The 12,317-nt window shown below is 39.1% G+C and overlaps 1 protein-coding gene across 1 annotated transcript in view; it reads right to left on the reverse strand.

Moving 5' to 3' along the window:
* Pcdh15 (protocadherin related 15) overlaps positions 1-12,317 on the reverse strand; it is a 537,968-nt gene that overhangs the window by 278,015 nt on the left and 247,636 nt on the right. Inside the window, exons 10-11 of the mRNA XM_028773900.1 lie at positions 9,844-9,978; positions 8,105-8,254 (exon numbers count right to left, since the gene is read on the reverse strand). Of these exons, the coding sequence (XP_028629733.1) occupies positions 8,105-8,254; positions 9,844-9,978 (285 nt within the window). The remainder of the gene's footprint in view (positions 1-8,104; positions 8,255-9,843; positions 9,979-12,317) is intronic.

A 12,317-nucleotide genomic window follows, 5' to 3' on the forward strand; every position in this document is an offset into this window, starting at 1 on the left:
TTTGCATGTTTTCCCCATTTTTTTTCTGTGTGTTTGGTCTGTTTGTAAGAAAACAAGAAAATAGTTCTTCAAGGATAATATCATAGGTCACAGGATTGTCTTTATATGAAAGAATTTGCGATGTTCTAATTTTCTCAGACAGTATTTTCTTTGTTTATTTTAATTAAACAGAGCAAGATATTGTATGCCAACACTCTACTGTTATATAGTTTTCTAGGTATATATTACCACCTAATATAGAGTTTGAGTCATAAAATTAATATACTAGGTTGTAGTTACCTCAAAACAGAATTTTTCCTCCTAAATCTATTTATATACACAACCCATGCAAATATCCATTCTGATTGCATCAGTAAAAAGTTTCTTTTCCTCATTGAAACAGGAGTACAGTAATATTCTGTATCTTTTCCTTCTCAAGTACATCCCATCTTCAAAATGTTGTTCCTTCCTTTCCATCCTGACTGATGGTTACCTCCCACTTCAAATGAATGTTTTACAGGAAAGAGAGACCTGCTGGAAACAGGACTTTGGGCCATGGTGTTTTGTGATATCAGATGAACCCCTCTTTCCAAAAGATGAGTGAAAAGACCCCTTGACCCAAAGTAAAGCAGAACCAGAAACTTCACATGAGAAATGAAATTAAAGTCTGAAAATAAGAACTGATAGCTAAACTGTGAAGACATCAAGAGTTACAGAAGCGAGGCCAAGCAGATGAAGTTCTGGTATATATAAATATCTTATATATAATAAACATGATGGGTCAAAATTAAAACTCTAGTGTGACTAAAACATTCAATTTAAACATATAAAGATGAACAAATAATATATCAGAAGTTATTGAGCAAAACGAATCTATGCCATATGTTACAATGGCTTGGAAATCTTTACTCAGAATACTTGGGGCTATAGTGGAGACTTCCATAATTGGTAAGAGAAGGCCAGCTCAGCTCAGCTCAGCTCAGCTCAGCTCAGCTCAGCTCAGCTCAGCTCAGCTCAGCTCAGCTCCAGAGATATCCAGAAGGAATTTAGAGTTGAAGAGCACAGCGAAAAGGGGAAAAGTTGTAAATTTATTAACTGGAGATATGAAAGGTAGGGGATTCTTGACCAGGGGACAGGGTGGGGGTGGGGCAGAGGTGGAAGAACTCCATCAGATTTCCAGAATGGAATGTCTCTCTGAGCTAGGACTCTTGCTAAATCTTGGCTCACCAGTCCAGAGGCAGAGCCCAGGGATCCATGTAACAGTGTATCAGAGGCATTTCAATGAATTGAGCTCAGCAAAACAAAACAAAACAGCGATGAATATTCAAATATTTAAGTATTCCCAAAAATATAAAAACACAGATGGATCCGTAATTTGTAGGTTATGGGGAAATAAAGAGAATGTTCTGAAAGCAAGAAGGATGAAATTTTAATTTACAAAAAAAATAACGTATGTTGTGTGATAGACTACTTTTTAAAAGCAATAAAGGCCAGAAGCAAAACATATTCAAAGTTGTTGGGGGCATAAAAAAATCAACCTTTCCCTTTAACCAACTACCCAGCAAAAATACACTAAAAGTTAAATCTCAGGAAATATTCTAACATTGTACATAACTTCAATAAATATAGGAATATTAGTTACTGTAACTCAGTATTCAGTTCGTGATAAATTCTCAGCAAGCTAGAACACATGAGAGTGGGCTCTTCCTCATGAAAGAGCAGTGGGAAGCAGCAAGAAGCAAGTTCACAGTTTGCAAGCATTTGGTGGCAGAAGGCTGATGCTTCCTGGAAGGAGAAACAGCCATCTCCACCTTTCCGATGAGCTTTGCAGTGGGATGTGCTCACTGGTGCAGACACCTCTGGTGTGGCTTAGACAATTCCACACCAAGCTTCTTCCTCAGTCGCAAATGGCTAGTCTAATGGTACTGATCCTCTGGTTCCCTGGATAATAAAATTTTATACGTGCAAGATGGTGTCTGGTTAGCCCAGCCAACTAGCCAACACCAGAATCACCTGAGAAATACTTTAAAATTCATCTTAATGGAAAAGCCAAGAAAATCACGTGGTATGTTAAATAATTAGAGACTGTTGTGCTAAGTATCTAACACAAATCTTCTTCTGCTCTTCATTGTAATAAAGGATTCCTTTTTTCTGATGTAGGTAACAATATCAAACCTGAGTACACGCTGATCCCCAGGACAGAAACGTGAACTGGGACATCACTAAGTCTCATAAGATAGACAATTATCACAGAGAATGAGTTACCAGGGGAAGAATGGATACTGGGCTTAGGAAACAAACACTGAGGGGTTCTGCCAATACTGATTAAAAACTATAACGAATAGAAGACAAAAAGTTCTTTTCAGTGAAAAGTGGATGCTAGAATAACAAGGGAAAGCTGTCTGAGATTGATAGAGTGTTTACTACAGGATATTCCAGCTGTTTTCCAGCTGAAATGCATTATGGGAGTAGCCTCTGCTTTGCTGGCTACTCTTAAACTCCTCAGACTTAATTTTGTGGCGATAAAAACGATAAGAAATACCTTAGGTAACACATTCTGTGTGCATACATCTTAGAAGAACTAGAGAGCGAACCCTAGAGGTCCTATAGCTGTAAAATACGAGATTTCCAGTGTTAGGTCCTCTCTTGAAGCTATGTAAACTTGGCCCTGGGTCTGACACACCAGGATTCTCAAAGTTGGGAGTCTCTGGATCCAACATAATTTCTGTTGATCAGACAAACTGAGTCCTTAAAAAATATAACCAGGCTACTGACTGTGTCTCAACCATTTAGTCAGACAATCGAAGATGATGAGCCCCCTCCTTAGAGTATGTGGGTAACAACGCATAACCCTCAGTTAGATGGCTCAGCATCAGTAGCATGTGCCATTCATTTCTCAGGAACTTTTAGGGGAAAGAAAAAGCAAGGACTGATATCATGAGAAGACATTTACACTGTGGGGTGTTTTAAGTGTCTACTTTATTTTCTCTGGCAATTTCAGAATCATGTATTAGAGTTTCACTGATTCACAAAATGTCAGGCTCTGAGATAGGAGATAGGGACTGGAAGTGCTCTAACACTATTTAATTCTCTCACATTCAGCTTCCACTTTTATTATATTAAATAAGTTGCCAAAGGAAACTTTTATCCAACCCCCCTCATGAGCATCAACAGCTTGCCTATACCAGGATCTCTTCCTTTTTTTTATTTTTTATTTTTATTTTTTATTTTTGGAACCTCAGATTTGCAAAGCCAAATCTAAACTTCTTTTCTATCCAGGATAGCTCGTCCCCAACCAACTGACAGAAAAAGTGACATGTATACTGCAGTCTGAACTTGTACCAGGTACTGGATTCTGACACGTGCAGATTCAAAAGCTATAAACAGAATGACTCTTGTCTCTAGGCAGGTACCCCCGGGAAAGGGTAAATCTCCCAAAGAAATGCTGTCACATGAGAACCAGACATGTCAAACCATAGAAAAGCCTTTCATGTTAACAGTGCTGATGGAACATGGCAACATTGTTTTGATGTTGTACAAAGAAACCAATGTGTACAAAGAAAGCAAATGTTTCATGTTTCTAGGTTTTGACTCTCTCTCCAAGTAGAACCAGTGTCTGGATGTGCCACACAGAGCAAGAGCTCATGACATCAATCTCCCAAAAGCCCGTATTTGCACCTGCCTTCTGAGTGTTAAGTATCCTGACAGTGTCACCAAGTTCTCATCATCCAGGAAGCTCTCCTTTCTACCTGATCTGTAACGGGTGTCACACTGGTGAGGGACTAAAAGACATGCTTTCCAGTTTGACATTTGACGGTAGTCTGATGCGATGTGTGGTTCCATGTGATTGGAGCGTGTGGCATGAGTGAAGTTTGGGTCATATAGATCAGAGATAAAGGCAGACAGAGAGCAGACAGATCACTCTAGCTGTGTAGACATGTGTGTGGATGGATACATCCAGATAATTTTGTCAATGAGTTGAGTGGACAGACTAAAGTAATGGAATAAAGAGTTATCGATATAGATTTGCTCATATAGTATTTGTCTAGCATGCTTAAAGCACTGGGTTGCCTTCCAGCACAGCATGAAATCGACATGGTGGCACCCGCCTAGAATCCCAGCATTTGGCATGTAGAGCCAAGAGGATCAAGAGTTCAATGGCACAGTCTGCTATTAAGTGAGTTCATGGCCAACCTAGACTAAAGACCAAAAGAATTATAGCTGGGTTTATTGTATAATCCAGTCTAGATATAGAAGGCTAATGAGCTCCTTTCAGAGAATAGTCCTCAAAGTTTGGCTCTTTGTTCATGACTCAGTCTGGTCTGTTTACAACAATCAAGAAGGCAGACACATATACCCATAGGTGGAGTTTATAACTGAAAGTGTTGGGATGGTTCTGATTTCCCTTGTCATGTGCAACCTATCTACTTACTGTAGGCGAGCACAGCTACCACTTAATAAAAAGACATTGACTGTACTCAACAGTGGACCTGGGATCCTACAACACACTAAAATATATGAACACTGGCATTATAATAACAGAACTTGTTACAAAGACTCTCATTTTTTTTTTGGAAGATGCTTGCTGTTACCTTTTATTTCTAAGACTGTCACTTACTTGACATCACGTTATTAAGCCACAAGCCATCTTCCTGATCTTTGGCGGGTCAGGGTTGCCAATGATAAGGGGTACAGAAATGAGTTAGAAAGAACCCCACATGGCATTCACAGATTATAGTTCTGAAACCCTTTGCTTTGTTTTCAACACTTGTCTCCCTAGGAAATCAATTTCATTTTTATCTCTAGTCTCTTGCTGGATGATTTACACAGTTCTTTCAGAGCATACCAGGAGTAACATAAGAAATACTAATTACGAACCTTAAATTCCTGGCTTTTAAATAATTAAAAAAAAACTTGAAGGCATACAGACATAAACAAGTCTGTCTTCCTAATCTCCACAGTTCAGGGAAATACACACAATATAAATCTTTAAATGCAAAGCAAGATCTGTTTTAGAAACAGATACATAAGGGAAATTAACTTTTGTAGACCTCAAATGCCGGAAATAAGCTTTTGATCCCTGAGGGCAAACATTTTTGAGCTATGCTTCACCATATAATTACTATCGTTTTCTTAGTTAAACTCTCCCAGTCCCTGCTGGATGGTTTTCTATATAAACTTACTTTTATTTCTAATTACATCATTATAGAGATGAGAATCGGGTCTAATTAAATAAAAACATGAAAATAATTGTCATTCTCTTATCTGCTACCTTTGAAAGATGTCTCTTTAAAAAGAAATGTGCCCTGTCCATGGATTGAATAGACGTAAAGGGCACTTACACATCCTCACCTTGCATCACCATTCCCAGATGCTGGTTTCCGTCAGTCTTTTCTTTTGTCTCAAATACATATATTCAACACCTACTCTGTTAATCAACTATCACACACAGGTACTATGGATATGCAAATGGACTAATTACAGGTCTCCTCTGAAAATAAATGAGCCAGAACTAATCCCTCAGTAGAAGATGCGCCATACAAGTATGTGAAGATCAGGAAGCCTTTCCGTTATGATCACTCACGGAGCAGAGAACCCGCAGAAAGATTCTCATACGCTATTATATTATTTCTTTTCATAAGACTCAAGAAGCCCCGAGATTGCACTGAAGAAGGACTATGTCACTTCCTATTCATCCCAAATAGCGTAAGTAGGTTCATCAGGCCATGCATTCTGTGCACAGGAAGTCTTCCTGGCACGTGCTGGCACCGTAGCAGCAAATATAGAGAAAGAGGTAATGAACTCTAAAGGTTTGGATCTGCAGTAAGGAAAGACGAAAACGAAGATGTTTCAGATGTTTCTAAGGAGTCTGACCATGAAATAGAAGGTAAGATATACGGAGAGTGTGAGTACCTGCGTGTATGTGTGTGTACGTGGGCATAATGTGTGTGGTGTGTGTGTACATGGGCAGGTATGTGTGTGTATGCATGTGTGTGTGATCATGCACAGATTGTTTATACATGTACAGTTGTATGTGTATGTACACATATACACAGGTGTGTGTATGTATGTGTGTGTACAAATACGTGTAGGTGTGTGTATGAATATTCACTGGTGTGCCTGTATATGCGAATGTACATGCATAGACATGTGTATGAGGAGTGTGAACATTCACAGATGTGTGTGTTTGTGTGATCATGGATGCGTGTGTGTGCATGCACAGGTATTTGAGTGTGAACATTCCCAGGCATGTGCAGATGTATACACAGGCATAGGCATGTTAGTATACACGAACAGGTATATGTGTGTATGCTTAAGTGTGAGTGAGCATGTCAGCATGCATGTGTTCATGCATGCGCTTGTCTTTGAAGTTCATGTGTCTACACGTATGTGTGTGCCTGCATGCTTGTATGTTTGTATACACACACACGCCTCTGTATGTTCTTGTGGACTTACAGAGACATCTGATATCCTGTTAAAAACATTTTCTCCCCATGTCACACTGTTGGAAACAAACTGCTCTGCTTCTGAGATGCAAGTAGGGAGATACTTAATTCTTAGGAGCGAACTATTGACCTCGGAACTAAAGGATGCTGTCTTGGAAAGAAAACACCGAAGGGCACAGAGATGATAGCAAAGCACAAACACCATACCTAGAAAGGAAGAAATCAGGAGGAAGAGACAATTCAAGGAAACAAAGATGGGGAACTGGGGGATGGAGGCCAGAGATGGAGTTAAATGTGAGGCCAAGGATAATACCACAGGGGAGACATTTGGCTAGTTTTCAAAACATGCTGACTTGTATACCTCCTGACAAGCTATGCGCTAACGTTTAACACGTACTTATCTTTGCCACTAATCAGCACATATGAATAATGTACACTACTCTGTTGCCAGATGTTGTATAATGAGTATACAGGACCATGACCTCCCTGGCCCAAAATGACTTAATCTGATAGGTCTAACCCTCAGGGTTGGAGAAGGTTTAGGTCAGTGGTCTCCTCATGGCTGCATAGCAGAACCCAATGAATTGAGTGTGCAGTGATAATTACCAGTGTTTTGCCCTTTGAGATGCACATCCAGAAACTCTAAAGCAAAATGAGCTCCCCGGGGGGGAAACATGTTGAACAGATGATTTGGAAAATAGTAGAATCAACTGCACTTCCAATTCTTAAAAATCCCTATATGTTGATATTATCAAGTCCTAATCATTTCTATCCTAAATAATCAGAACACTAAAGGAGTTTTCAGTGGCTTGTAATTGTTTAAATATAAACATAGGCCGGGCGGTGGTGGCGCACGCCTTTAATCCCAGCACTTGGGAGGCAGAGGCAGGTGGATTTCTGAGTTCGAGGCTGGCCTGGTCTACAGAGTGAGTTCCAGGACAGTCAGGGATATACAGAGAAACCCTGACTCGAAAAACCAAATAAATAAATAAATAAATAAATAAATACATAGAAAATGCAGAAAAGAAAACAAATCAAGAACACAATTTGGTCTGATTTAGAATGTTTCAAAGGAACCATTTACCGTCTAAATTCCTCTGATATAATGATTTGATTTGATTGAGGTATGGAATACCTAATAGGTAAATTTGACGATTTGTTAATGAAACCTTCTGTGTATGTATGTCAACAAAGGACACTTAGCCCATTTCCACAATGGGGAAAGGTAAGTTGAATATTTAAATCACGTGCTGAAACACTCATTAATCGTACTTAGTATTCTAAACTTAAAAAATAATTCCAAGTATCAGCAGGTCAAACGGTTGTTTGTATGTATTAGGTACTTCATACTCTCTCTCTACAGTGTATGTTCACTGTTAGTGTGAGCGCATGTGTGTATCTGTGCATGCAGGTGGATTTCTTGATGTGATTCAACCCTTCCACTGTGGCTTCTGGACATTAAATACAGGTCATGTGGCTTGCACACTAAATCTTTTACCCCCAGAGTGATCCTAACAGCCCAAGATATTTATTGGCATTTGAAACACTAACATCAATTTGGAAATTTCTAAGATTTTACCATCCGTGTGTCTGGAGTCCATTTTTATTTCCTAGGGAGAGCAGGACAGGATGCTCCGGAAATGCCTACTGCAAACACATCTCATATCCAGCGGTCTTACCTGAATCACACTGTCCCCAGGACTCATGTCAGTGTAAACGTAGACATCATAGGAGATTTCGGGGAAGGTGGGCGTGTTATCATTTGCATCCATCACTCGGATATTGACCACGACGGGCTCACTTTCTTGCACGCCATCAAATGCTGTTATCTGAGGAGAAACAGGATGCAGTAGAAACACCGCTTAAATACAAGAGCTAAGGAACTACTCTGACAAGCTAATACCTTTTTAACGTGATTTAAAAGTACTGCATTGTCGACAAAACAAATCAGTGAGACGTGAATTACAAATATCGGAAATGTTTTAATGTACTAAGAGAAGCAGTCACTGAGGACCCCATGTGTAGATACAATAACTTTGAAATAATGAGATATGAGAAGGTTTTAGAAGCTTACAGTGGACCAAAGACATTGCTATCACTTAGAAGTCAGCTACATTTTGGTTCTTGGTGGTGCTGTTTTTGAGACAGGATCCCTATCGTTCCAGCAGACGTCAAACTCTATATAGAGGATGACTAGGATCGAGGATGACTCTGAATTTGATCTTCTTATATTCCTGCTTCCATCTTGTAAGTGCCAGGCAGGTATGCCCCCCCCCCACATTTGATTTATGCAGTGATGGAGACTGAACCTAAGACCTCCTGTATGCTGTGGAAAGTACTCCCTCAACTGAGGTATATCCCTAGTCCCAGCTTCTATTCAATGCCTAATGTATAGCTGAAGAATTTTTCCCCATGATTAGAGAATTTGCATATAAGACACCTCTTTCTGAATCGACGGTCTTAGGTTGGTTAAATAACTGAAGGCCCTAGATATGTGATGTAAGATTTATTCTATCAATGTGTAAAATGGTGACGTAATGATTCATCAACATCCACTGATAATTAAGAAGTACTTAACAGGCTTCTGCAGCCCTCTGTAGGCCATCTTGCCTGAATAACTTCTACCATCTACTATATATCTACATTGTAATGGTCATATGAGGCACAGTATAGAAGCTACACTCGCCTACTATATGGGCTCTTTAAGAATTAACTCCTAAGGGAGCCCTGTAACTTGTGCCTTCATACAATCTACTCTTCTCCTTTTCTTCATTTGGAAATAGGGATACAGCCAAACTTGGTTCTATCTCTATGATGCTAAGGACTATGTGTGTTTGGTGCATTTATATCCTCCCATGACATATAGGAACAAACCACCACGCTATTGATCTTCGTTCCTCCTTCAGTGAGTCAAAGCCAAGGTCTTTGTCTCAATATTACCAACATGCTGGTACAGACACTCTCTGGGGCTCCTGGAAGCACTGTTGAATGTCCAACAACATTCATTGTTTCCAGCAATGTATGTCAGCATCACCCTCTGCACATCACCGGATGCTGTCCAGAGGGAGGATCATTGCTAGTTAAGAACCACCTGCCTCAGACAGCAGTGAGCCTGAAAATTCATCCATACCTCAAAAGTTAAAAATAATGTTTTATTTCGTGGGCTTCACTTTATCACTCACTCCTATAGGGTAAAGATTGGAGAAGATGTTTTTCTCCAGGGAGTAAATGTTAATATAGTTTATAAATATAAATTAATAGAAGATTTGTAAAGAGTAAAAGAAAATGAATATATTGATATTTCCTCTTCTTCCTGATATGGCATGTTTTAACCCTCAAATCACTGACCTTGCCAACGTTAATGTCAGATTCAGCTTAGCTGTATATCAGTAACAGACACATATATTAAATATTTTACCAGAAAGGTATAGGTTTGCTGTTCCTCCCTATCCACAGGTTGAAGCAAGGTGAGGTAGCGGGTGATACCGGTGGGTGTCACAGTGAAGACCAAGGTGTAATCATTCAGGAAAAGATGGAGCTCTGGATCTTTAGTCTTTGAAAGAAAAAGACATCATTTAAAAAAAGGATTAACACACAATGAATTTTTAGTCTATTGTCTGAAACTTAAGCTTTGAAATTTAGTACAAAGTACTTGTCACTATATGAAACATCCTTAAAGAAAGAGACATTCAAGCGGCATGTAATGACAAGCAACCAAAGCCATCCATGTTAGCACAATTAAGGGGTAAAGCGAGAGACAACAGGAGGGAAGAGCAGGAAACAAGCTAATTGAATGTACTTCTCTCGGTCATTTAATATCAAATTTCTTATGCTTTATTGGATTCGAAATGTGAGAAAAAATAAGAAGGAAAATGGGAGCCTAGAATCTCTGCTGTAAAATCTCACAGTCACTTCATTTGTTGTAATAAACTGAATGTATGCACAGTACTCTATGCCTCTCACTTTTAATGTAAAACAGGAATAAAATTGGTGATGAATTATTCATTACCCATAAATATTAGGCCTGCTTTTTCCAGCTTCATTTAAATACTGTAAAGTTCTTCAAAGAAAAACACAATATTCTAATTAAAACATTTCAGATGATTTGCTAGGACATATATATAAACTTAACACTCGTCCCTGTCAAAGAGCCCAGGGAAAATTGTACTATAGGGGACATTTTTTTTTTAATCCAGAATGAAGATAGTTAACATAGCACTGAAAAAAATCTTCCCAGTTTTGCTTATCCTCCTCTCAATGGTAAGACATTATTCCCCGCTGTTTGGAGAAGGGACTGGTAAGGAACTTGGGTTGCTGCTTTTCACAGTGAACTGGAAAGAATACAGGCAGCTGGGGGAGAATCCAAAGGGACCTGGAGAATCCACTGCTCTGCCCACTTATGAAAATGGGTGATATGGGAGATGAATATGTTTACAGAATGCCACTCCCTTTAAAATACTGTCAGTATGATAGGAAACATGTCTTAAGAACACTTTTCTACGTCCTTTATTAAATATTGATCACAGAGGATGGGGCAAGGGATTATCCAGTGTAATTTAGGGAAAGGTAAGAGCTTGTATTTTAAGTTTTCTACGTAGAAAGAGAAAAATAACTACCACCTGAAAGTGCACACACTTTGAATAGAACACGCTTTCTTCAGTAGATGTTTTTCCCCCTGTATAGTGATGTGTATCTCCAATACTTTTGAAATGAATGCTATTCATTTGATATTGCACCACTGTGTGTCTTCAGGTTTGTCTGTGTTCACTTTTGACACACCAAAGAGGGCATAGGATCTCACTGCAGATGGTTGTGAGCTATTAGGTAGCTGCTGGGAATTGAACTCAGGACCTCTGGAAGAGCAGTCAGTGCTTTTAACCGCTGAGCCATCTCTCCAGCCTTCTCAGATCAGTTTTCTATTTTCATTTCAGAACAATAAAGTGGGAGTACTATGGAGACTGGCTTTCTTTGTCTATTGATTTTTAAATAATCAAATCTATTAAACCATACAAGCCATGGCCCTATACTCTGATGTCTCTAAAGGGGTCTTCTAGCTGACTACATTTTAGTATTTTGAGCACAGTTATTGGCATGTCTAGAATGTAGGTTACATCGACTGAAGAACTATATTAATTTAAAAAAAATGATTCATAAAAAACTTGGATCCACATTCTTGAGAATTCTTTTCTCAGACAGCGCTACCAATTTTGGTGAAGTTCAGTGATTAATTTAAAGGGGACGAAAAACACTGAGCTTAGTTTCACAAATGAGTGAATGTCCGTCACTTTTCCAGTGTCTCATTTTAATGTTATCGAGTTGCAATATTTCAAGATGAACATTATTTCCTGTTCTCTAGGTATGTTACCAATATTGCCTCCTGACATGCTTCACGTATGACTGCAGGCTCCTATGGCGCAGGTGTGTGACCTTTGACACAATGTTTGTGTAATAGCTATGTACTTCTTCCCTTTGGTTCCTATCTTCCATTAGTCTCTTCTCTCTTTGGACTTAGACTTTTCTTCCATCCACTCTCTTCCATTAACTGTCGATTTGGAAGGTACAGTCATTCTTGTATTCACGTGTCAGCACAGTGATAATACATTTCCAGGAATATTAACTTGTCACCCTTGGTGTGCTTATGTGGCTTTGGTAAAAATAGAATTCATTCCAAAAGGTAGCATTTTCTTTGGCTCATTGTATGAGGATGCAATGATTTTCCTTGTCAGATGCTACTCATCTGAAATCAGCACACACCTCTCCATAGACAGTAACATGAGATTCTGATCATCTCTGTGTATCAGTGTCTTGAGTCTTTAACTAGAAACTAACCCTAGATGAATACAGCATCTCATAGAACCGGCTATTACCGCCTTACATGGACCTATAACGTCA

This window comes from Grammomys surdaster, unplaced genomic scaffold (assembly GCF_004785775.1).
Source record: "Grammomys surdaster isolate TR1022 unplaced genomic scaffold, NIH_TR_1.0 237, whole genome shotgun sequence".
NCBI classification, from domain to species: Eukaryota; Metazoa; Chordata; class Mammalia; order Rodentia; family Muridae; genus Grammomys; species Grammomys surdaster.